Source organism: Cervus elaphus, chromosome 27 (genome assembly GCF_910594005.1).
Source record: "Cervus elaphus chromosome 27, mCerEla1.1, whole genome shotgun sequence".
Taxonomy (NCBI): Eukaryota; Metazoa; Chordata; class Mammalia; order Artiodactyla; family Cervidae; genus Cervus; species Cervus elaphus.
In genome coordinates, this window is record NC_057841.1 from 5,778,291 (window position 1) to 5,805,160 (window position 26,870).

General features: G+C 53.9%; 1 protein-coding gene across 4 annotated transcripts in view; it reads right to left on the bottom strand.

The window, feature by feature from the left end:
• The window catches only part of KCNG2 (potassium voltage-gated channel modifier subfamily G member 2), a 53,719-nt gene that overhangs the window by 15,689 nt on the left and 11,160 nt on the right, over positions 1-26,870 (bottom strand). For 3 of the 4 annotated variants that reach the window (XM_043889591.1, XM_043889590.1, XM_043889589.1), the window contains exon 2: positions 6,734-7,402. In XM_043889591.1, coding sequence (XP_043745526.1) covers positions 6,734-7,366 — 633 coding nt within the window. In that variant the 5' untranslated portion in view covers positions 7,367-7,402. Of the gene's footprint in view, positions 1-6,733; positions 7,403-13,650; positions 14,273-26,870 lie in introns of those variants that run through there. The other variant, XM_043889588.1, reaches the window with a different exon arrangement.

Genomic DNA, 26,870 nt, shown 5'->3' on the forward strand with positions numbered 1-26,870 from the left:
ACTTAAATGCATATTACTAACTGAAAGAGGTTAATCTGCAAAGAATTTCAACTATAGGACATTCTGAAAAAGGCAAAACTACAGATAAAGTGGAAGGATTAGCGGTGCCAGGGCCTGGGGAAGGGGAGGGGGTCAGGGGAGGCACAGAGGGTTTTCAGGGCAGGAAAACAGTTCTGAGGGATACCGTTACGGTGGATACAGGTCACTGTACATGTGTCCAAACCAACAGAATGAGCTGGAGCCCTAATGTAAACCATAGGCTTTGGGCGGTTGCCAATGGAGGTTCATCATTTGTAAGAAAGTCCGCTCTCAGGGAGGCTGATAACGTGCGATGCTGTGTAAGGGTGGGGCAGGGGTGCACAGGAACTCTCTGTACCTTCCTCTCAGTTTTGCTGTGAATTTAAAACTGCTCGAAAAAGTTGTCTTTAAAAAAAAAAAAAAGAACCTTGTAGCTTCTATTCTAGGCATTTGAGCACAAGTCTTTTTTTCCCTCAGACTAAAGCACAAATCCAAAACAGAAATCCTCTATTTTTCCTGCCAAATTTACGTGGAAAGTGGAGGAAAATGCCCCGAGCTCCATGTTTATCCCCTGGCACATGTGGCTCTGTTTCCAGAGGCTTTCAGAGTCTGGCAGGAGGGTCCCCCGTGAAAACAGCCAGTGTTCCCTCCAACGCGGCGGCCGGTGACTGCTGGGGCTTGGCCTGCAGTTCTGGGGGGTGGCAGGGGCGCCAGGCCAGAGTGGGGGCTGCAGACGAGACTCCCCGTGGGGAGGGGCTGCCCTTTCGCCCTCCTCACAGCCCTAGGGCCCCCCTCACTTCACAGAAGAGCACGATGATCAGGGCTGGACCCGTACCAGACCCAGCTTCGCCCGCAGCGAAGTATCTGCCACCAGGTCATGTCGGTTCCTGGATCAGACCTTTGCAAATAAGAAACCCAAGTGGCCAGACCCACGGTCCAGCCCACTGTCCCCAGCTCGGTCCTGGGGATCCAGGGGCAGGGCCCTATCTGGAGTCAGTGGCTGCGCCGGCAGCCGGCTGGGGTCTGTCCTCCCTTCCTCCTTTCGGCTTCCTGGCCCTGACCGCGGTCAGGAAGCACTGCAGCCTATTGGCACGGCGTGACGATGGGACGCAGACGGCCCCTGCTGGGTGGGACTGGAGGCTCCTGGACGCGGGGCCTGGCATCCAGTCAACATGTATGGGAGGGCCCCACGGTCCTGCCCTGCTGCAGTGGCCCCAATACAGCATTCTTACCCCTGGTGGACAGGAAACGAGCTGCCACGGACTGTACTGAAGCCCAGGTCCCTGTGCTCAGGGGCTCCTTTGCCACTGGCTCGAGCCCTGCTGCTGTCCGCACTGAAAGAGCAGCTCGTCGCTCTCAGCTCTTGAGCTGGACATCCGCGGTCCGGGCACTGGCACACGTGGTGTCTAGTGGGTCCCTGCCTCCTGGTTTACGGAAGCACCTCTCACTGTGTCTGCACGGAGACGAACGGGTGGGCAGCTCTGGGTGGTCACTGTTGTAGGAGAATGATCCCATCACGAGGCTCGGCTTTTATGGCTCTGTCACCCCCAGAAGCCCCCATCCTGACACACTGGGCTTGGGATTCAGCCTGCGAATTCTGGGAACATGACATTCAGATGGCAGCATTCTGCCCCCAGCACCCCAAATTCATGTCCTTCTCGCCTGTATTCTATCCTGCAGCCCCCAAAGTCTAAGAAACTTTGCTATCAACTCTAAGGCCCGACGTCATCCAAGTCGGGGGTACGGAAGGCTCCAGGTCAAGTCTTCAGAGGCAGAGTCCCTGAGCCTGTGAGCCTGTGCTTTCTCACACCGCAGCGGGCCAGCCCCGCGCCCCACGGAGCAGGCTGCAAGCCCACTGCACCGGTTCTGTTTGTTCGCTGGGGAGCCCTGACTGACAGCTTGGAGCAGCGAAGCCCTCAGCCCGGCTCAGGCTGCTAAGCTCGACGAGCATGTCTGTGCCCACACGCAGCAGCAGCTCTGCTGCCAGCTTCCGATGCTGTTGCCAAGTGTCTTCGTGAATCTGGTGCTCGAAGTTGCACTCATGAAATCCATAACTAATTACGTGGGTCTTGATTTAATCATATGAGCTTAGAGTTAAAAATCGACTTGCAAGTCAAACACCAGCCTCCATGAAAAGGAAGTGATGGGTTGAGCACAGCCTCCGAGGACGCTCTGTTCCCCAGGCCGGCGTGTGCGCCCGGGCCTCACTATATGCCGGCCCAGCCGTTGTCTCCAGGCAACGCCCCGCAGGGAGGAATCCGAGAGCCAACTGCTGGAACAAAGGCCTCTCTGGTTCCAAAGGCCTGTCCTCAGCATCTGTCTGATCGCTGCGACGTCCAGTGGGGTGGGCGCCAGAGTGCACACCCGTTCCCGGGGTCGCCTAACCACTCTGGACACACCTCTCGCAGAACCGAATATCCAGCAGGGATGGGGTGCTCTGGGCGCACCTGATGCCTGTGTGTTACCTGACAGCAAGGTGGTGGGGGGGGCTAGAAACATGCTCTGTCTCCTTCACTGAGCCCCCAACACCCTAGGAGTGAGGCCAGAGGCGCTGCAGACCCCAAGGAAGCAGGATGGGGGGCTCGCCTCCCTCTGGCTCGGGGCTCCTACGGTGACATGCAGGAGGGAGGTCAGGGGTCAGCCCTGGAGCTGGAGTCGCCTGGCCTCAGGGAGGGAACTGTGGCAGGAGAGGAGAGCCAGCTGAGGGGCCCCGGGACGAGGGAGGGAGTCCCCTGAAGCCTCAGGAGGAACCAGCCCTGACAAGAGGTCAGATCCCAGCAGGACCACGAGGCAGAGATGGGCTGTTTGAGGAGGACGCTGGTGGTGGTTTGTTTCGCGGCAGCGGGGACACACGCGGGTCCACATGGAGCCGGAATCAAGGCCCGACCCTGAACGAGCCACCGAGAAGCAGGCCTCAGCGCTCACCGAGCCAGCTTCACACAGCGGGGAAGCAGCCAGGGTTCCACTGCATCTGGGAAGGGGCCTGGGGGTTGCGCAGGGCGGGCATCCAGGCTGAGCTCAGCCCTCAGCTGCCCCGTGGCCCCTGGCCGCTCTGACCTGGACGCCAAGGTAAGGACCATGGAGTTGGGGACCCCCTGCTCCCTGCATCTCGACGGGCAGGGCAGGAGCAGCAAGGGCTGGGGCTGCATGCCCTTTGGCCCGGGCCCCGCTTGGCCCGGTGCCCGCCTCGGCCCAGGCCCCCCTCGGCCCGGGGCCCACTGCTCTCTCGCTGAGCATGAGGGGGTCCTGACCGCCCTTGGGCCGAGGGTCCTCGGGACCTCGTGAGGCGCTGGATGCAGTGGAACCCCAGCTGCTTCCCCCTGGTGGTCTGTGCCCTGCAGGTCCCTAGAGCCCCGCCAGTCCCCACCCAGCCCGTCCACTTCCATCCCCAAGGGTCTGCTGACTCCAAACGCCTTGGCTAGGTGGAGTCACACAGGCTCTGTCCTGACAGTCGGCTTGTTTCACTCAGCACAGCGTCCTCAAGGTTCGTCCCACAAGTATGCTTTTCCCATCATCCATCCTATAAACAACGAAAAGCAGAGACCAGCTCTCACTCAGTTACGACGTGTGAGAGGAGATTCCAGACAGAGCCACCACTGGGCACAGGGGCTTCCTGGGCATCGAAGAGACACGGGGCCGGCCACAGCCTGGACTCTGGAGGGCGGGCTGCCCAGAAGCCCCCCACAAGCACACAGGCCCCGCACAGCTTCAGGCAGCACCAGGGCCTCTGCCCACTGCTCTCAGCCGCCCTGAGCAGTCTGGCTGCAGAGTCCTCCCTGGGGCGGGGAAGGGGACCCGAGGCAACATGAGAGACTCTGTGACATCAACGGTGAGACCCGCCTGGGGCCAAGGCAGAGGGGGGTCCCTGTGCCCAAAGGCCACACCCCGGCCACCCCAAAGCCGGGGTCTCTGTGCACTGGGGGCTTCCTTCACCCCCATAGGGGTCCCACTCACTCAAGGGGGCGTTTTATGGGTCGGCAGCGGGAACCGCGGAACCATTTTCCTCTGATTCCCTGAATAATGGAGGATAATAATCTTTCCTCTCCCTCCATGCTTTTCTGCACCAAACACAAAAATAACCACCAAACACTAACGCTGCCAGAGATGACAAGCGATGTCCCCAGACTAAAGACAAGGGAGCCACACCAGCCACCTCTGATTCCTGAGGACGCTTCCTGCTCCCAAGATCCTTCTCCAGGAGGAAGTTGGGTGCATTGATCTGGACCATCCACTAGAGTGTAGGTGCCCTGCGGAAGCATCCTTGCTAGTGGAAGACAGGACCTCAGGCTCAAGGGACGGTCAGTGCTGAGCCCCTCAGAGGAAGCTTTCTGAGCCTTCAAAAGAAGACTTGAAATTTTAAAAAGAAATTACTTAGTTACTTGATTAAAATCAGAGATCACATACAGATAATATTTTAGCCCAAGCTAAATTCTACTGGAAAAAAAATCCAATAATCAAGAAAAGAATGAAGCGTTTCACATTCTTCTCTGCCCTCCATCTCCAACGCCTTGTGCCTGGAAACTTCCCTGGTGAGTCAAGGCTGCAGCGGCGGGGGAGACAGCAGAAGCTCCCCGGAAACGTAAACACAGAATCATCACAGAAGCCAGCTGGCCCACTGCTGGGACAAGCCCCAGACTCGAGGGCAGGACTCACCAGACACGTGCATACGTGTCCACAGCAGCGTTACAACAGCAAGATGGGGAAGCAACTCAGGTGTCACGGATGGATAATGGGTGAGTAAGGAGAGGAGACACATATGAGGGAACGCTACTCAGCCCTAAGAAGGAAGGAGTCTGACACCTGCCACAAAGCTGTGAACCTGGAGGACACGGTGCCTGCATGATTCCTCTTAAACAAAGTCCCTAAGCTCGTCAGATCCACAGAGGCAGAAGGTCCAAGGCAGGTTCTGGGGGCTGCCGAGTCAGTGTTTAATGGGAAGAGTTTCAGTCTGAGAAGACGGGAGATTTCTAGCAATGGATGGTGCACATGTGACTGTAGTTAATGCCACTGAACTGTGCATAAAAACAGCTCAGCCGGTGAATTTCATGTGTATTTTGCCTCACACACTCAGTGTTGATGAAACATAAAACTTTTTCCTTCCTGTGGCACGGACAACACCTACTGTGACTCGGCACCTACTGTGTGCCAGGGTCCCGGCAGTGCACACAGGTACAAGTCCATGGATTCACCAACACATGGACACACCCAGCACGTGCTCACCAACACTGGGGTCCTTACTTCCTAGCCTGAGGACTGATTTGGTGAGACAGTGTCGGGTGGCGGGGAAGTGATATTTCTGGAAATGAGGAAGAGGTGGGTGATGGATGTGAATGGTGGCTGACATGGGGACCAGCAAGGAGATGCAAGGCCAGCTCAGTCTCTGGTGACATAGTCCTGAATTCTGTTCCCTGATTCTTGCATAAATCGTTTCTTCCTCGGATTGTATGGAGCTATTGCTACTTAGAAAGTCCAAACACGTCTTTAGAAGCAGAATCCAAAAACTGGGTCTAGTTAAGACAACTGGAAATGACAGCCCAGGAATCAGACAACCAAACAATGAAGGAAGCGAAACCAATTTACTAAAATTTACATTTAAATTTGATCTGCAGCCAGGGTCACAGGCTCCCAGTGGAGCCCACTCACAGCTGTTACCCGAGGACCGGGCTCTGCATCTCTGAATAATGAGCTGACCACATTGGGCGAGGACCGGGCTCTGCATCTCTGAATAATGAGCTGACCACATTGGGTGAACTTGGACATGACCCCAGACGTCGAGGGGCTCTTGGGGAGGGGCTATGGGAGCTCTGACCTGCTCCGCCTGGATGGGGGTGGGGGTGTTCAAGTCCAAGGTCTGCCCACCCCTGGAAGCTGGAGCTGGAGAGTAGGCAGGCAGCGAACCCTCCACCACTCCGTGAGGAAATGCAGGTGACACTGCGCAAGGTGACACAGTTACATCGTCAGACACGCAGCAGCTCCTCTCTCCTGACCCAGCCCTGACGCCATCCCCTCCGGCCTTCCCCACATGTGCCTGAGACCTTCCGGGATGCGTGCAGCACACAAACACCTGTGAGCTCTGGGTGACACCCTACCCCGTGGAGGATGCTTCCACCTGTACCTCTCAGGTCAGCAGCCGGGCGGGAGGTCCACCGGCTGCTCAGACACCAGCCCCAGCACCTTCAGAGCCAGCGCGGGAGCAGGGCGCCTGGAAGAGTTCCCAGGTCCCCTTCTTCTGGTCCAGGATGACAGGACTTGAGTTTACAGCACAGCACTCTCTAGGGCGGGCATTTTAGCTCCGCATTGTCCAAGCTTCTGGGCCTGGCTGGTAGGATGGGTGAGAAGGCCGCTGACCAAGAGACTCAGTGAGTTCTCAGAACTGGCAGGAATTTGGAGCCTCTGCCAGCAGTGGACAACCTGGTGCCCCTGCCATGCCAGTGGCTCTCTCCCCCGAACCAGAGCTGGTACGGCGGGTCCAGGGCCCATAGTTTCAACCACCAACGGGGCAGGGGTGCCTAAGGCCACCAGGCCGTGGGTGCCTCTCCCTCCCCGGGCCCGGCTGCCTCCAGGCCGCAACTCGAGTCCAGCCCTAGGTCCCCGCTGACCCCCACCACCCCGGCTGGTTCCGTCTCCGCCGCCCCCAGCCCTGCCCAGCCCGGCCGCCTGTCCCAGCCCCAGTCCAGCCCGGGTGCCCTTGCCAGCTGCCCCGGCCCACGCTTACCCGCTCCTCTTCGGCGCGAATGTCCGGCATGGTGCTGAGGCAGAGGCCGACCGCCGTGACGGCCACGAAGGCCACGGACACGCAGGCGAAGAGCTTGCCGGCCGGGCCCGAGCGCGGGTCGTCCACCACGTCGCGCAGGCGCCGCCGGCCGCGCGCCAGCCGTCCGCCAGGTCTCGGGGCGCAGGCCGGGCTCCCCGGCGCCCCGCGCTCCGCCGGCCCCGCGCGCGCCTCGGCCGCCTCCTCCTCGCGGCGGCGCAGGCGGCGCAGGCAGCAGCGCTCCAGGCGCGCCTCGTCGATGCCCCAGTAGGCCAGCTCGTCGCGGAAGGCCAGGGCGCACGGGCCGCGCAGCAGCCGCAGCTTTCCGGCACGCAGCAGCGCCACTATGGCGCGGAAAGCGCACGGGCTGCGGTCGAAGAAGAACTCGTCGCGGCTCACGTCGTAGTCGTCGCACACGCGCAACAGCTCGTCGTGGCCGCGGCAGGCGCGCAGGCGCTCGAGGCGCGCGAGGGGACAGCGGGCCAGCGCGGCCCAGGCCAGGCGCACGCGGCAGCCGCCCACGTTGATGATGACGTGCCGGGCGCGCGCCCCGCCGCCGCCGCCCCGTCGCTCCGCGGGCCCGGGCAGCAGGGCCATGGCCCCAAGTGCCGCGCCGGGGTCAGGAGGCTGGGCCTGCAAAGGAACGGAGCGCGTGTTAGGCCGCGGGCCGGATGGAGCTGGGGCCACCCTGCCTGCGCGCGACCCAGGGGCCTGGGACCAAACGGAACCCAGGGCTCCACCGGCCCCGCCGCTCAGTGCTTCTCCCATCCCTGAGGCTCCCCTTTACATCTGCGTATCTGTTTGGAAACAGGGTCCCTGACTCAGGAACCACATCACAGAAGTTGCATGGACTCCTGTGGGTTCTTTTCCACACTACTGACGGGAGGTTCCGGTCCTCCCCGAATCCTGCCAGGATGGTCCCCCCCAGTGCTTGTTAACACGATGGGGCCGCGCTCGGGCACCAGGTGCTTCCCTGAACTGTGGCCACAGGGACGGAGCACAGAAAGCAAGCAGGCACCAGCCCAGAGCCTCTTTACTGGGCAGTCTGAGGGAGGACATGGGCCGGGCAGTCCTCTGGAGGTGAGAGAGACCGTTCTCAGAGTGTGGACTGAGGGCCGACAGCACCGAAATTATCAGGAGAAACTGCGAAATATATATATTCCTGGCTCTCCACTTAAAATTCAGAGTGACTCGAAAACTGCATACTAAGGACCCCCAAATATCCTCCCATTAAAGCAAGGATGGAAAAAAGAAAAAAAAACCATCAGAATTGACTTTTTTGGAACTCCAGACACTAACCAAAGGGTAGCAGCAGCCAGGGGACACTTGAGAAAGAACCCTGAATCTCCGCAACAACATTAACTCAGCACTTTAACCTGCCCCCAGCTTCACAATAGCCTTGAAGGTGACACCCCGCATTCTTGGCATTAGGCCCAGCACTGGGAGGGGGAGAGTGCATCCCACTCTGGGGGAACGTACCTGTTGGCACCTTTCTGGTCGCTCCCCTGAAAGACCCTCAGAGGGCCTGCCTGTACCTCCCCTGACTCGGGGCCCTCCCAGGGCGGAGGTGGCCGCCTGAGCAGTTTGTGGAAACCACTTACATGAGAATGTTTGCCAAGACAAGGGACGAACTTTGTGTCGAGGCAAACAACAGGCTAACCAGAAGGCTAGGGAGAAGAGGCTGGGGAATGAGACGCTTTGGAAGAGCTTTGACGAATTCCTGGAAACCTAGAATGTGGTTCACATGTCTGGGGCCATGGGCATGCTCTGGAAAGACCTGAGAAGCCTCCACCCTCCCCTGCACCCCCATGTAGGCTCTGCATCAGGGAGAGGTGAAGGGGGTGGGGGGCGTGCGGTGAGGGACAGCCTGCTGGTGTTGAAGTGCCCAGACACACACAACTCATCTGCAGAAACTGGTTTTTGTTTCTGTTCAAGGCATTTCAGATGCTCTGTCTAATCACTTTCTGACCATTAAGCTAATGCAACAGAGACAAAAGACGAAAAATACAAGACAAAGACAAAAAATACAGACTTTGCATAATTTATCAGGAAACAAGAGCCCTGAAATGCTTCCCCATCCGCCATGTGGGGTATAGGAGGCATTTAAGCACTGTAGATAAAAAAAAAGATTTAATAGAAAAAATGGGCAAAATATCACTGAGTTTATAGTAAAGGGGGAAAAATAGCCTTTAAATATATGAAAAGATGCCCCAGTTCATTCCTTACAGCAAAAGTAAACACCTCAAGTTGCCGCAGGTATTGTGTTATAGGGTGGGAGAGGTTGAGGACACAGTTTATTGCATTTGCTTCTGACAGGTGGTAACTGGTAAGCCATCATGACGGGAGGTGGAAGGTTTGAACTCACCCTGTGCGAAGCAGGGATGTTTGTCCTTACACACTAGGGAAAGGGTCCCTATATCCTAGTGAAAGAAATCTGCCCTGGGGAGAGGATTATAAGATTTCTCTGCCTGCCTCTTTGAGAATACATGTCTAAAAATCCTACCTGCACAGTAGGTATGAGGTTGAAACTTATGTCTCAATGACAGAAACCTAAGAAATTATCACCCATGAGAGAAGGTCTCAAGTTGACCACATCCAGAGACTCTGGTTAAACCACACACAGAATCACCTGGGGCAGCTCTGCCCCCAGGGGCATCAGGGAGGCCTGGGATGATTTTGGTTGTCATGACCAGATAAGACAATTTCCCACTGGTGTCTCGTGGGAAGAAGTCAGGGGTGCCATGAAATCATACAGTGCAAGCGCACGATACCCTAGAACAAGGGCAGACCCAGCCCAATGCCAACAGCACTGCAGGTCTGGAGGGACGAGCTTGCCACTGAAGCCTCATAGGTTCCCACTGGTGAAGCCCTGACAGATGAATTTACAAACTGAAATTATAAAATACACAGGGCAGAATCCCACCTGAGCAAACATTGGCAGACACAGGAGTAATAGGTTCGGGCTCTGGTGGGAGGATTATCAAAAATAATTCAAGACATCAAAGAAGGAATTAAAAACCCCAGAGGAAGAAAGATATTATCAAAAAGACTAGGAGAATCTGAAAATGAAACCCAGTTTCCAGAAATGAATAAATGAGACTGAAAATAGAGATGGTCAGTTTGGGGTCAAGCTGGGTCAAGTTGAGGTCAAGCTGAGTTAGATTAGGCCAGGTTGGGATCATGCTGGGTCAGGTTGAGGGCAGGTTGAGGGCAGGCTGGGTCAGGTTGGGTCTGGTTGAGGTCATGTTGGGTCTGGTTGAGGTCAGTTTGAGGTCATGTTGGGTCAGGTTGAGGTCAGGTTGAGGTCATGCTGGGTCTGGTTGAGGTCAGATTGGGTCTGGTTGAGGTCAGGTTGGGTCAGGTTGGGTCTGGTTGAGGTCATGTTGGGTCTGGTTGAGGTCAGGTTGAGGTCATGCTGGGTCTGGTTGAGGTCACATTGGGTCTGGTTGAGGTCAGGTTGGGTCAGGTTGAGTTCGGCTGGGTCAGGTTCTCTCGCAGGAACCCTCCAAAAGGAGTCAACAGAAGACAGACAACACAGACAAGAGCACATACGAAGATAAAGTGAAGTTATAAATACTTTTCAGTAGGAATCCCAAGGGAAGGAAACTGAAGATAGGAGACATCCGGCTGCAGCTTGGAGTGACCACAGGATGGGGAACACCCCCACCTGGCACTTTTCAGGGAGACCTGGGGATCTCAGTCCTAGAGGACCTGACTTTGCGGTACTTTGGGGGGAGACGTCACCCCATTCCTGGATCCTGGGAGCTGCAGGCAGGGCAGTACCCATTAGGGATGTTGCTTCTGGGGGGTCTGCAAGGGGGACGTCAGAGGGGTGTGTGTGAGTGAAAATGAAAAAGGGGAAAAACACACAAGATTAGACAGGGGTCTCAAATATCAGAAGACCAACCCACAGTTGGAGAAATGTTTATTCTGTAGCTGAATTTACCAATGAACTGGAACAGACTAAAACCTGTTTAGTAGAGGTAAACCTTTGGATCTCACAAGAGAACTGAAGTATTCTTCTCTAGGAAAAATGTATTTCCTTGTGCAAAACAGATACCTTCCTATTTGGAGGAGGTGACCTTTAAAATGAGCCTATTTGGAAAACTCAGCAGTGGCCGCAGGACTGGAAAAGGTCCATTTTCATTCCAGTCCCTAAGAAAGGCAATGCCAAAGAATGCTCAAACTACCACACAATTGCACTCATCTCACACTCTAGCAAAGTAAGGCTCAAGATTCTCCAAGCCAGGCTTCAACAGTACGTGAACTGTGAACTTCCAGATGTTCAAGCTGGTTTTAGAAAAGGCAGAGGAACCAGAGATCGAATTGCCAACATCCGCTGGATCATCGAAAAAGCAAGAGAGTTCCAGAAAAACATCCATTTCTGCTTTATTGACTATGCCAGTGCCTTTGACTGTGTGGATCACAATAAATTGTGGAAAATTCTGAAAGAGATGAGAATACCAGACCACCTGACATGCCTCTTGAGAAACCTGTATGCAGGTCAGGAAGCAACAGTTAGAACTGGACATGGAACAACAGACTGGTTCCAAATAGCAAAAGGAGTACGTCAGGGCTGTATATTGTCACCATGCTTATTTAACTTATATGCAGGGTACATCATGAGAAATGCTGGGCTGGAGGAAGCACAAGCTGGAATCAAAATTGCCAGGAGAAATATCAATAACCTCAGATATGCAGATGACGCCACCCTTATGGCAGAAAGTGAAGAAGAACTAAAGAGCCTCTTGATGAAGGTGAAAGAGGAGAGTGAAAATGTTGGCTTAAAGCTCAACATTCAGAAAACTAAGATCATGGCATCCGGTCCCATCACTTCATGGCAAATAGATGGAGAAACAGTGGAAACAGTGTCAGACTTTATTTTCTTGGGCTCCAAAATCACTGCAGATGGTGACTGCAGCCATGAAATTAAAAGACACTTACTCCTTGGAAGAAAAGTTATGACCAATCTAGACAGCATGTTAAAAAGCAGAGACATTACTTTGTCAATAAACGTATGTCTAGTCAAGGCTATGGTTTTTCCAGTGGTCATGTATAGATGTGAGAGTTGGACTATACAGAAAGCTGAGGGGTGAAGAATGGCTGCTTCTGAACTGTGTTGTTAGAGAAGACTCTTGAGAGTCCCTTGGACTGCAAGGAGATCCAACCAGTCCATCCTAAAGGAAATCAGTCCTGAATGTTCATTGGAAGGACTGATGCTGAAGCTGAAACTCCAATACTTTGGCCACCTGAAGAACTGACTCTTTTGAAAAGACCCTGATGCTGGGAAAGATTGAAGGCAGGCGGAGAAGGGGACAACAGAGGATGAGATGGCTGGGTGGCATCACCGACTCGATGGGCATGAGTTTGGGTAAACTCCGGGAGTTGGTGATGGACAGGGAGGCCTGGTGTGCTGCAGTCCATGGGGTTGCAAAGAATCAGACACAACTAAGTGACTGAACTGAACTGAACTGTGCCTTGGTGGGGAGCCACGCTGCTGGGCCCTTGGGGCCCCACGTCCTCCCACGGGTGCACGTACTGATGGACTCCCAGGCTTTAGCACCTGCATCTTTAGTGGGGACGTTCTCAGGCTCCGGGGTCCACCTGCCTGCCCAGCACAGGCCAAGCAGGAGTGAATGGTGAGGGAGGCTCCTGCCCCAGGGGGAGTGGGGCGGGGTCTGGGGGAGCTCCCAGTGGGGACAGCGCACCCCAGAGATGGGCCACTGCAGAGCGCCTCCAGCCTGCCCACCCCTGTGGGCTTGGAGAGGGCTTTGTCTCCTCGCTTGAGAGCCAAGCTTGGTCAGGGAAGCACAGCGGGGGGTGCTCAGGAGACAGGCGCAGAGCCCCTTCCCACACCGCTTCTGCCATCAGCCCCCAGGTCTGCGGGGAGAGGGCCGTGCTCGCCCCCCCACTGAGGCCGCTCTGGTCCTCGCCTGGCCTGGTGCACTTCCAGAGGCTCACTTTCGTTACAGCCGAAGTGCTTCACCTCTTGAGTTGACACAGGTTCACGAGAACGAACACATGAGACCAGCCACGTGACAATCAGAAAACGTGATCTAAATGAGAAACGCTTTTCTCCAATCAACCAACTAGCACATGACTGTGGCTGAGCCAGTTTAAAATAAAAATGTGTCCAACCTCCTGACAATAAGGAGAACACAGGTTAATATTTGGTGAGACACTGCATTGTTTTTCAATTCTTATTGTCCTATCAAGACAAACATCACATGAATTAAGATAAAAATCATCCACGTGTTAAGTACAAAGACCCAAAGGTAAAGAACTAATTTCAAATAAAACATGACTGTTAGGAAATTTCAGTCTTAAAGTACTATTAGGAGCATTCCTATAATTTCTGTCCAATTGTTAACCTCCAATGTGTTCAACCATTTTTTTTTTCCTGAAATGCATTTCTTTTCTATATGTCAAAATTACACAAATTGCAAATTACACTTCTAAAGTATATATATGAACAGAACCAAAAACATGCTAATTAGATCTATTTTCAGCCATGCTGTTGACAGAAAGTTTGATGATTATTTTTCAGTTATGATTTATGATAACTTCATATAGTCTCCAAATCTGTAAGGCACATAGAAATTTGATACCTAATAACTCTTATCCACAAAGCATGCTGGATATCATCATGCTTTATCATCATAAAGCATGATGCATATAGCAGAACTGCATATAATTGCCCCAAAGGTTTTTTAAAATTAAACTTTCAATTTTGAGATTGTAGAGATCCTTTTACCCAACTCGTGCAGTGGTAGCATCTCGCAAACCTCCAGGGTGCTGCCTCAGACACAGTCCAGACAAGGAGCGTCCATCACACCGCACCCCCAGCATCTCCATCCCTCCCAGCCCCACCCCGGCCTAACCTGGCCCCAGTGGTCTGTGCTCTGTCCCTGAGCTCCTGTCATCCCAAGCAGGATGTATAAGAGGACCCACGCTGTCAGGTAACCTGTGAGGACTGGGTCTTTTCGCTCAGCATAACTCTGAAGATTCACCAGATCATGGCTGGTGCAGTGCTCACAGTTGTATAACCCTCTCGAGGTGAAGGACAGCTGGCTCATTTCCAGGATTTGGCTGTTCAGAGCAAAGCTGCTACAAACATTTCCATAAATATCCCCCCATCATGTGGTTAAATACCCAGTGGAGCAAAAGTTTTTACTTTTTGATAAAGTCTAATTTACATTTTTTTCCTGACTGTGCTTTTGGTATCAAGAATAATGTGCTTGGTCCAACTTCCCAAAGATATTCCAGTGTTGTTTTCCCAAAATTAATGTTTACATTTTATACTTAAGTCTGTGATGCACTTTGACATAATTTTTGTACAAGGTGTGACCCTCACAGGAAATGCCTGTCAACCCCATTCTTGGAGGTGGGCATCCCCAAAGATTTTGAAAGCAAGCCATAAAATGTTTGTTAATCTTGTGATTTATAATAGAGTCATTTTAGAGAAATTCCACCTGCTCTGGAAACAAGCTACAACAAAATAAAACCAATGTATTTTTTTCCTCTAGAAATTTTACCCCATTTACATATTGAGTATCTAATGCGTCTTCATGTTCTTGATACTCAGTATCTTCCACCTTTTTTGTAAACTGTGTATAAGTATAAACATGTAAACAGTCAGATGTTTTGGGTGTCCACTGACTCTGATTTCTAAACAAATGCTGTTTCTAAAATTATTCTTAGAATAGCAGCTACTGAAAGTGCTTCTTAAAGAAAAAAGTGCTTCTAGTCTCTTCAGGATGATTCAGAATTTTCATACATTCCATTCATTGTAGGCACATCCGGCTGGGAGTCCAGCAGCCTGGGGACGTACTGTACTCACAGCTGAGAGGCGATGCACACCCGGTGTGGGTACCTGGAGCCCTCTGTTCAACCTCTGCCCGTCGGGAGTTTGAAATCAACAGCCTAGACGGCAGTGAATCTACCTCTAAGCGTCTGTGAAGTTCTGATAGTGCTACTGAATAAAGAGAAAAGAAACACCCGATCTGCTCAGAGTGTGGATCTGAGCACACCAGCGCAGCTCGTAGGTTCCTGCAGCCAGACACTCTCTCTTGCTACATGATCGCACCTCAGCCCCCAGGACCGCTTCTCCCCAGAGCAGCTCACTTCTGATGGGAAGCAAGACAGGCCCCAGGTAAGCAGACGATAGGAAGCAGACTCCCGTGTGAGAGCACATGCATCAGTGGTCATCACAGACGGGCTCCTCCGGGAGGACTTGGAAAGTCTGAGTACATAGTGACTGGACAGGAAACCTAAGTCAAGCCCCACGTCTATGGTGCATACACTCTACACAGCGACAGAGGAGGGAGGAGAGAAAGAACACACGCCACCCTGGGGAACAAGACATCCGCACGGTCTGGAGAGAGGGTGCGGACCCTGCCCACCCCTTGACCCTGTGGTCACATCTGGCACCCTGGCAGCAATGGAGGGCAGTGGTCAGCCTCAGCAGCATCTGGCTCTGCCCTGGGCAAGACGAGCTCCAGTCAGACGCCCAGACCCAGGTCCCTGCGTCCAGAGAAGACGGGAGGCCTGGGGTCTTCAGAGTCAAGGACAAGGAAAGGAACAGGTGGGAGGGATGTCACAGGGTGTGGAGTGAGAGGCCGCGAGATATAACCACACAAAGTGCACAGACCTTGGTTAGAGTCTACCAGAAAGCCTATAAAACACAGCTTGGGGACAACTGGGAAAATCTGAAATACTCATTATTGTTAATTTTCTTAGGTGTTATAATGGAATTGGTTATGGAAGAGAATGGCCTTATTTTTAGGAGATGCATGCCTAACTACTCAGGGATAACTGTCTCGGCTTCTGTAAACTACTTCCACATGGTTCATTCATCTCATATATATATGAACACACACACATATATACACATACATCTCATATATGTTATATATATACTTCTACACAGATGGCTAGGTTTTCACTGTACTACTCTTTCGACTTTAATGTATGTTTGAAATTTTTTACTTGAAAAGAGCGAGAAAGAAACAGCGCCCCCACAACCCAACCCAACAAAACACAATTCTGGTGATGTTCCTTTCCTCCTTATGAAGTAAGATGCAAAATAATGTACAACTTCCAGTTTTATTTATGGAGCTATTAATAATGATTATGTTGTGTGACAGCTAATCTTATGTATCAACTTGAGTGGGTCATGGGGTGCACCAGATATTTGTCAAATATTTTTCTGGGTGTTTCCAGTAAGGTGTTTTTGAATGAGATTAACATTTAATCTGTAGAGTGAAGCCAACTGCCCTCCCAGACGTGGGTGTCATATACGAAGGTTTTTTAAGATAAAAGCCCCAGACGCGGGTGTCGTACACAAAGGTGGTCAAGATAAAAGCCCACTAGGCAGCCAAGCCCGGCTGCCCCCTTAGCTTCCTCGGCCACACAAGGCACCCCCCACTGCCCACGCTGGCTCCTTGGTCCTGCTCCTGGCGTTTCTGTGCAGGACGCTCACATCCTGACTGGGCTGAGGGTTATCCCACCTTCCCTTCCTGGCCTCTAGGACAGAACCTGGCCCAGCCTCAGGCACTGGAGCCCAGGCCAAGGACTGCGATCTGCCTTTGTGCTTTTCCTGGTCACAAGGTCACTCAGAACCAGCACACTGGTCATGACCGCCTGGGCCACACGACTTGACATGCGTCGTTCGTTCACGTACACAGCATGCTTTGACCTCCTTGGCAATGGTCCGTCTGTAGGGAATTCTCCGAAAGTTTGTTTCTTTTAAACAACCAGTCCCAGATTTGGGTTTTTGTTCTATAAACTTCTAGTTACTAATTTCTCACTTTGCAAACATCACTCACACCGTGGGCGTCGAAAGAAAAACAACTAGAGTAACAACGGAAATTCCTAGCGACCATAACATCACATCTAGCTGCACAGGAGAGACTTAGGCCCAGCAGCGAGGGAGCCTCCGTTCACTGCAAGGCTGAGAAACACAGAACAGCCCATCCCGGCCGCTGTAAGGGGAGGGAGCCCTCTGCCTTGCCCGCCAACAGCAGGTGCTGGCTGGCAGCAGGTGGGCAGGTGAGGGGGGCGTCCCAGATCTGGGCAGGTCGGTATGTGTGCTGCTGAGGGGATGAGGCCAAGAGTCTGTTTCTGTGAAAATGATGCATGATGTGTGCCAGTGCTGTGCAGGCTGGATTCTTGCCTGTAGGTGGGAAAGATGGAGCCGAAGCCGGGATCCTCAGTGCTGCTGCCCCAGGCAGCTCCTTGAAAGCTGCTGAAACCTCTCCAGATCTCAGGGTCCAGCTGGTGAATCAAGGGAGTGGATGAGATGATCCCAAGGCCTCCTCCAGACTCAAGGGTCATAAATAGCAGGTAAGAGTGGAGAAGATGGAAGGCCTGCTCTCTTGGAAAAAAGCCAGAGAGAGCGGGAGGATCAGGGAGGAAAAAAGCAGCAAGAGCTGAAGAGAAAAGAGACCTGGGCAGGGGGGCACAGCTGGGGGTGGGGGCACAGTTGGGGATGGGGGGGACACCCGGGGTGGGGGCACACCCAGGGGCAGGCGGGGATACCCAGAGTGGGGGGACACTTGGGGGCAGGGGGGCATGTGGGAGCAGGGGGGGACACCCGGGGAGGGGGGAGACACGTGGGGGTGTGGGGGGACCCATGGGGGCAGGTGGGGTCACCCAGAAACAGGTGGGGTCAGCCGGGGGCAAAGGGGACACTCGGGGGTGGGGGAGAACACCCGGGGGTGGGGGGGACACGTAGGGGCATGGGGGGACATGCGGGGGCAGGTGGGGTCACCCGGGAACAGACGGGGTCACCCGGGGGCAGGAGGGGAGGCCCGGGGGTGGGGGGTCACCCATAGGTGGGGGTTCACCTGGGGGCGTGGGGGTACACGTGGGGGCAGGGGTGACACCCGGGAGTGCAGGGGGCCACCCACACCAGGTGGGGGGGTCACCCGGGGGCCGGGGGGACACCTGGCTGCAGAGGGTCCTGACACCTGGGGTCAGGTGGGGTCACCTGGGGGCAGGCAGGAAACCCGGGGTCAGGTGGACATGGTTCCACTCGGGAGGTTAGTACTCTCGGTCACCAGCTGACCCTTCAGTCTGGGTCCTGTGACACAGCCTTTAAGAATAAAGCCTCCCCGATGTTTCCTCAATGACCCTCGTGCTCCTGGGGTGAGCCATCCCGAGGAGGATGAGGCTGGCTGGACCCTGGCGCCCAGGGGACAGGACGGGAGGGCAGCGCCACAGGCTCTGCAGGGCCAAGCTTACCGTCTTGCCAGCAGTCCCCTCCCGCCCCAGAGCTCCTCGCGGCCGTCTCTCTCTCTCCCCACACTCCGCCTGTCTCAGTCTCTCCTGCCCTCCTCCCCAGCAGGGCCTCATACTCTAGGGGGGCTGGCCAGTCCATCCTGCCAGTTCTTTCCCCAAAGCTCTCTCCGCCTCTCGTTGGGCATGAACCTCTGAGGAAATCGCTGTTTTCTCAGCCCCCTTATGTTGAGATTCCCTGGGCCATGGCTTAATACCACAACTCCGTTTTCCCCGTGGGGGGTGGGGCCGCACACAGGACCCCTCAGCCCCGCTGCTTTCCCCGCATCAGGCTCATCCCCAGAGGCGTCCCCCGCCTCTGCTTGGGCTCCGCTGGCCCCTGAGATGACAAGTCCCCCTCCTGCAGGCACTGCGTCTAGACCCTGGTCGGCCACAGGCTTCTTGGAGAGTCCAGGACATGTGGCTCTGGACACATGTCACAGACACATACATGGTGGGTCTGGGGTCCTGAGGACTCTCTGACATGGGCTGTGGTCACAGGACTCCTGGGAAGAACCTGTATTTCAGGGCATGTTTATGTTTATTCCAAGCACCCACTTGGTTACATCGTGATGGTCATTGTATTTTCCTCAAACACTGTTCTCACTCCAGTCTACACGGTGCTGGACACTCTAAGGGCAGGGTTTTGAGTGGAAACGTAGCAGCTTCTCAGAACCTGCTCCTTGCCTCAGCTCCTCTGTCTCCATCAGTGAACTAGACAGACAGCTGTGGTGTTGCATGATAAATGTACAACTGTCACCTTTCGGCTCAAATGCGAGGCCCTGAACCACATCTCCCCTGCTTTAGGGGAGAGTTCTTTCTTGCTGGAGGCCAATCTGTGTCCCATGTCCTCACCCCACCTCCCAGAGTATTCCCTCCTCCAGCCCCCAGCCCAAGCTGCAGGGGTTCTTCGTAATCAGCAAATGAGCAACTCACAGGCAGACGTACCCTCCAGCCCCAGGCGGCCCCCAGCACAGCCTGCTCCTCGCCCTCCCTCCTGGACGAGGGTCTCCACGGTGCCTGCACCCCCTCACAGGGCACCCTCCTGGACGAGGGTCTCCACAGTGCTCCACCCCCCCACCCCCGCCACTTCACGGGGCTCTCAGGGGACCAATAGCATGTCCCTCTACAGCCCTCCCCTCTCTGGCCCACCTGGGGCTCCTCTGCCCCCCTACCTGTTCCCCCAAAGGCCTGATCCCTTCCTGGACGTCTCTGAGCTACCCCAGAGCCTGGGAGTTACTGGGGCTCAGGCCACTGCCCACCCAGCTCGGGGCCCTGCTGACCCCATGTGAACCCCGCTGCCCCTCCAAGAACAATCGTCTCCGAGGCTGCTTGGGCCCCCTCACCCTCTGCCGGGTTCAAGTTCGGGTCCATAGACTTGGAGCATGAACCTCCTCTTGGATTTGAGGACGTCTCCCGGAGCCTGAGTGCCTACGGGTTGGAAAAAGCAGTTATGTTCCAGGACGATCGTAACTGCTAAGTCTGTTTCAATGTACAGGTTGAGGACTATAATTAGCACATCTGTATGCAAACGTCTGCTGCATCAGTTTTCTCTGAAATCTCTGTTCACGTGGTGCCTCTGCTCCTGAGGCCAGAGAAGCAAGGCTGCCACAAAGCCCAGGCTCTGCGAGATGCTTCGGAGCTGCCAGGGCACGGAGGGCAGCCGCCCTGGCACTGGGGGCGGCTCACGGCCGACAGTTGGAGGAGGCGTCACCGGGGGGGCTTCCACTGGAGTGTGTCCCTCTGCAGCGTCCTGCAAATCCCCCCAGAGGTCTCTTGGGGACGGGGAAAGACCCTCAATGTGTCAGGGCCCCCAGTCAGCTTGTCTCCCCAGTCAGTTCCTAAGCCCACATAATAGAAGCTCTTTGATGCCTAAGACAGATCGAGAAATTACAGAGCCATCCAGAGCTTGTCCCCCGCCCCTCTGGAGGGGACCCCGTGGGGCTTCCTGAGCTAAGGGGCCAAGGTCCTGGTCCAGCCTGGCCCTGCATGCTGACCATGGAGCAGACGTTTATACAGGATGGAGCGACGGAAACTGCAGCAAACGGAAAGGGGCAGGTTTGAGGTTCTCAGAGTCACGGCCACTACCTCTCCTGCCCTCTGCTGTCTCTGGTGGGCTGGGTGGGGGGGTGTTGTGTGGACCTGCATCTCCCCTCCTGAGACTAGAGGCTGCAGCCTGAGGGCACAGGGCTGGCCGGGACCCGCCTGCAGACCCTCTGTGCTCCGGGGCCTGCAGTGCGGGTCTCCGGGCTGGCCGCCAGAAGGAGGCCTGAGGCCCCTCCCGCCTCCCCGTGAAGACCGGGAGATCCCCGTGACCCGGGGAGAGCAGCGGCCTTCTCACGGCCCTGGACTCCCTTAGCTCCCTGAGCAGGAAGCGGACAGTTTCCAGATCATTGAATTTTTACTTTACAGTCAGGACGGTTCTTAATTGGTAATTTCTTTCTTAAATCAACTTTATTAAGCAAGTGATGAATCATTCCCACACTGTCTGCTGCAGAATGTGACGTACATAAGCCGCTTCCACGTGATCCCTGTGGTGCTGCGGGTCCCCGCCGGCTGTCGCCACAGGGACGTGGGGCCAAGGCGGGGGGACCGTGGCCACCTGCTCCAGGGACGAGGAGGAGACCTGCCCGAGCTCTGCCAATGGCCAGATCCAGGTCGGAGGTAAAGCAGGAGGGGCCGCAAGAGGACAAACCAGCCTGAGCAGCCGTGGGAAGCAGCTCTGATGGCTGCAGGGCGACAGACAGACATACTGACTGAAATATGAGCAGAGTCTGTCAAGTTGGCAGATTCTCACAGGCTGAAAACATCCTTCTGAAGTGTCAGCAACTCGAGAGGCAAAGCAAGCCTGGAGAGACGTGCTGCCTCAGAGACAGAGGTGAAACACGACCCAGACCACCCAGATGTGGGTCTAAGGGACTAGGCGTTGGGGTGGGGGTGGGTCGCCGCTGGACTGGTTGCAGCCCGGTCCCCGTGCAGGACAGGGTTCATTTCACAGAGCTTTTTGTTAAAATCTTAACATGAGAGGAAGCTGGGTGCAGATATAGGAAAAGTCTGTGCTAATTTTTCAGCTTTTCTGTAAGTTTAAAATAGTTCAAATAAGAAGTTTCTTTATATCTAACTTTTTCCATTTCAACCCTGAGGTACTGGAACGAAAAGCACCTTGGGTCTGAATTTGATGAGTTTCAGTGATGCCTTCACACCCCTCTCCGCAAATATTAGCGCTAGGATTTTGTCAAAGGCAAAACCTGCTGGCATGCTCAGCCCACTTCTCTCTGTGTGTGTGTTCATCGCTCAGTCATGTCTGACTCTGCAACTTTATGGAGTGTAACCTGCCAGGCTCCTCTGTCCATGCAATTCTCCAGGCAAGAATACTGGAGTGGGTTGCCATTCCCTTCTCCAGGGGATCTTCCTGACTCAGGGATCGAACCCATATCTCCTGCATTGCAAGCAAATTCTTTACCATTTGAACCACCAGTATGACACAAAAAACATACACAACAAAATTTAAAAATAGATCAATTGGACTTGATTAAAATTAGACTTCTGTGCATTGAAAGACTATCAACAGATAGAAAAGACAATCCACAGAACAGGAAGAAATATTTGCAAATCATATACCTGATCAGAGTTTAGTATCAAGAAGATCCAAAGACCTCCTACAGCTAAACAAAAAGAGAAACAACTCAGCTTAAAAATGGGATAAGGACTTGAATAGACCTTTCTCCAAAGAAGGCAAATAGCCAACAAGCACCTGAAAAGATGCCCCATAGTACTTGTGTCTCGGGAAACGCAATCAAACCACAGTCCTGCCCAGCATCCCTCCACAGGCTTCTCTGATGCCTGCTGTCCTGTGGGCATTCAGCCTTCTCCTCATGTGGCCGAACCCCCTCACCAGCCTTGGAGTCAAGGGGGTCCAGCCATGCCTCTCCTCTGCCAGCGCTGTGACCTCTGGGCCCTTCTTATTTTTCTTCTCTCATCTCTTGATTTGCAGATGCCTCAGTTTTTCATTGGGCTTCCCTGGTGACTCAGTGGTAAAGCATCTGCCTGCCAGTGCAGGGGACACAGGTTCAATCCCTGGGTTGGGAAGATCCCCTGGAGGAGGAAATGGCAACCCACTCCAGTATTCTTGCCTAGAAAATCCCATGGACAGAGGAGCCTGGCAGGTTATGGTTCATGGGGTAGCAAAGAGGACATGACTGAGCAACTAAGCAACAAACAAAAACCCAACAATTTCTCATTCAACACACATGTTCACTGAGCTGCTAGCCCGGCCAGGCAACGGGCTAGACCCTGGGCTCTGAGGGGCTGGACCGAGTCACCGGGATCCTGGCAGCCTGGTCAGACCTCGGGCTGCCGGACACCCAGCTCTGCCACGCGGGGGCAAGTCACCCTGGCACCAGGACGAGGTTCTGTCTGGGGCACTGGGGCCCCTGCAGGTCTGGGCTGGTCCAGCACCGCAGGTCTCCAGGGCGACGCCGCAGTTGCTCTGACAACAGCTCCATAGTCTCCGTAATTAGGACCTCTGAGGAGACGCCTTTGCAGCCCCTAAGTGATGGGGGCGAGCTGTGACTTCAGAAAACAGCATTTTTAGAAGCAATGCTACTTCCTGTTGGTCAGTGGGAAGCCTTCTCCCCGTCTCCTTTTATCCATGGGTCAAAATAAGTAAAAACACATCCTGCTCCTGCAGAGTCTCAGGGCCCCCTGCCATGTGTGTCCCCGAGGCCCCCTTTAAAGGGGCACAGCTGTGCGGCTCCTGCAGGGACCGGGTGTGACTCTGACAGGAGACCCTTCCTGGGAAGCACCCGTGTCGGCTACACTTCTCCCCCGGGGGGTTGGTCCCTCGGAGGCAGGGTGTGTCCCAGGCAGAAGCAGTGGGGAGGTTTGGCAGCAGGCTCTGGATAGGAGGCTGGGGGGGTCGGTGGGGCAGAGCCTGAAAGGGCTGCTAGTGTCGTCCCTGCTCCACAGCTGGGCTGACGAAAGACGATTCCACAGACAAGGGGTCTCACTTCCTGATTTCATCACTCACCATGGGAGTCCCATGGGGGTCTCGTGGTTACTGGTTCGGAGTCGGTGCTCTCACGGCTATGGCCCAGTTCAATCCCTGGTCGGGGACCTGAGATTTCACAAGCCACATGACACAGCCAGAAAAATAAAATGAAATAAGAAAACCTTACAAAACTGTAGCAATCAAAAGTGTATCACTGGCATAAAGATGGATTTATGACCAATGGAATGGAACTGAGAGCCAGGAAATAAACCCTCGAATACACAGGTAAATGGTGCCAAGACCATTCAAGGTGGAAAACCATCTTTTCAACAGAGGGTGTTGGGAAAACTGCATATCTGTATGCAAGAAAGGAAGCGGGATCCTTATATCCTTACATAGGATACAGGATACAGGCTTAGATCCTATATCTTACACTATATAAAGAAATTAACTCAAAACAGATTAAAGACTTAAACATAAGCGCTAAAGCCACAAAACTCTTAGAAGAAAAAATAGGACCAAAGTTTCATGACGCTGGATTTGGTAGTGATTTCTTGGATATGACACCAAGTGTGTGTTGAGTCCCTCAGTCGTGTCCGACTCTCTGCAACTCCACGGACTATAGCCCACCAGGATCCTCTATCCATGGGGATTCTCCAGGCAAGAATACTGGAGTGGGTTACCACACAGGGTGGTAACCTCCAGGGGACTTTCCCAATCAGGGATTGAACCCAGGCCTCCCATATTACAGTCAGATTCTTTACCATCTAAGCCACTAGGGAAGTCCAAGAATACTGGAGTGGGTAGCCTATCCCTTCTCCAGGGGATGTTCCTGACCCAGGAATCAACCTGGGGTCTCCTGCACTGCAGGCAGATTCTTTACCAGCTGAGCTACAAAAGCAGAAGTAAAATAAGGAAAAGTAGATTAACTGGATTTTATCAACATTAAATAATTTTGTTTATGAAAGAACACTATCCACAGAGTGGAAAGATCAGAATGTAAGAAGAAAATATTTTCAAGTCATATATCTGATCAAGGATTGGTATCTAGAACACATGGAGAAGTCCTGCAACTCAAAAACAACAACAGCAACAGAACAATTTTAAAAGTGGACAAAGGGCTTGAACAAATATTTCTCCAAAAAAAAAAATATAAGCACATGAAAAGATGCTCTAATAACACTGGTCATTAGAGAAATGAAAATCAAAACCACAATAAGATACCACTTCACATCCATTAGGGTGGCTATTATAAGGAAAAACAAACAAACAGAAAAAGAGGATTGGTGAAGATGTAGAGAAATTTGAACACTTGGGCATTCGTGTTGTTGTTCAGTCACTAAGTTGTGCCCGACTCTTTACAACCCCACGGACTGCAGCCCACCAGGCTTCCCTGTCCTTCACCATCTCCCTGAGTTTGCTCAAACTCACGTCCATGAGTCAGTGATGCCATCCAACCATCTCGTCCTCTGTTCCCTTGGAGGTGGGAATATAGAATGGTATAGTCACTATGGAGAACAGTATGGTGGTCCAGCAAAAAATTAAAAACAGAATCACCATGTGGTCCAGTAATTCCACTCTATGTGTCCACCCAGAACTGAAAGCATCCGCGCTCACAACAGTGAAAGTGGGAGCAGCCCAAGTGTCCCCGAAGAGTGGGCAGGTCAGCAACACGTGTGACAGACATGGGAAATGTTATCATGTGTCATGAAAAGGGAAGAAATTCCAACACACGCTGCAGCGTGGGTCAACCTTGAGAACATCGCACTGAGTGACAGAAGCCAGCCACAAAAGGGCACATGCCGTGTGAAGTCCCTGGAGGAGTCAAGTTCACAGACAGGAAGCAGGGTGGGTGGGGTGGGGGAGGGGAGCGAGGGCTTCATCAGGACAGAGTTTCAACAGGAAAATGAGAAAGTTCTGGAGACGGAGGATGAGGGTAGGAACGCAAATGCATCTGATGCCACTAAGCTGCACACTTAAAGACGGTTAAAACGGTCACTTCTATGTTATGTATTGTTGTTGATTTACTTGCTAAGTCGTGTCTGACTTTTTGTGACCCCATGGACTGTAGCATGCTGGTTTCTGTCCATGGAATTCTCCATGCTACAATACTGGAGTGGGTTGCCATGTCTTTCCCCAGGGATCAAATTCGGGTCTTCTGCATTGGCAGGAGGATTCTTTACCGCTGAGCCAGCGGGGAAGCCCTATGTTATTTGTGTCTGTGTGCATGCGTGCCAAGTCGCTTCAGTCGTGTCCGACTCTTTGTGACCCTATGGACTGTAGCCCGCCAGGCTCCTGTGTCTGTGGGTTCTCCAGGCAAGAATTCAGAAGTGGGTTGCCCTGCCCTCCTCTGGGGGATCTCCCCGACCCAGGGATCGAACCTGCACCTCTTAGGTCTCCTGCGTTGGCAGGCATGCTCTTTACCACTGAACCACCAGGGAAGCCACATGTTATGCATAGTTTACTGCAACTAAAGAAAACAACTACTCTCCAAAACCACGCAGCTGCTTAGACCTTATTGCTGATCAGTTTTCAGATTACCGGGATCACGAAGAAAGCACTGTTTTTATGTCCGAAACAGGAAACTTGGGTCCCTTAAGGAACTCGGCCTCTGCCTTGTGCACTTTCCTCCCAGCACACGCAGCGGCTCCCATTTCTGTTCTTTCCTCTCTGCTACAGTATCCCTCTCAGAAGGCCGTTCAGAAGGTTCAGAGCAGACCGTGCAAAGCTCGCACTAGACTAGACATGCACTAGGCTTGCTGGAAATACCCGTTGTGTTTTGTGCTGTGAGCTCAGAAGCAGAGACTGCGGCTTCTCAGAAACTGACAGCTGCACAGCCCCAGGGACCCCTCCTGCCTGCCCTCCTGGGGCGTCACAAGCATGCGGCCTCCGGGGCACGGGGGTACTCCCCCAGGCCACGGCTGGCGGCTCTGGGTTCTCCCCGGAAGAGGCAGGATGGGCTGCAGTCTGACCCAGACTGAGCGTCAGGCGATTCTGCAAGGATTGGCCTGCAAGGGGCTCAGCTCCGGCCCCGGGCCTCCTCCTCGACATGCTCCTGTGACCCCCTCCTTCCACTCCTGGCTGCGTCCCCTCCGCAGGTCACAGTCCTGCCCCAGAGAGGCCAGCTCAGGGGTGCACGGGGGGCAGCCAGGCTCAGGCCCCTGCCCAGGACCAAGCTCTATCCTACTGGATCAGCCACTGATGGATACGTCAGCCACTTCTCCACGGTCCCTGCCATCTAAGCAGTGACAAGACCACATGCGCCCTACTCTTTTGAAATTATTCAGGATAAAGAATAAAGGAATCACAGAAATCGGAGGCCGCTCGTCTGCTCACTGAGCCAGGCTTTTCCAGCTCTGCAGGGACTGTACCTGGGGCCACACACATGGTCAGCACCTGCTGCCCAGCCCAGAAACCCCACCAGGAGGGGCTCACGGGCTTTTCCCCAAGCCAGTGGCCCAGGGCCAGGCCGGCCCCCAAGAGCTGTGTGACATTCGCCCATCAGCCTGCTGCCCGCCTCCCCGTTTCTCTACCAAGACGGCCAAAGAGATGGGGTCACAGAGAGGCACTGGTGGGGCAGCGCGTGGAGCACGGCTGTCACCTGAGCGCAGGCCAGACGTGGCCATTTCTGCACTGACAACACACACGTGTGTGCTGCGGGGCTGGAGGCAGGGCCCAGGCATCCGGGCCGGTCCAGGTCTGCGGGGCTCGTATGGAGCTCGGTGGGCCGGGAAGGCCTGCCATGACAATCGAGTTGGGATGAGCTGGTGTCATTTAATTTTTCTACACCTTGACGTTAACAGTGAGAGTTCCAAAAATGAACAGTTGTGCCAC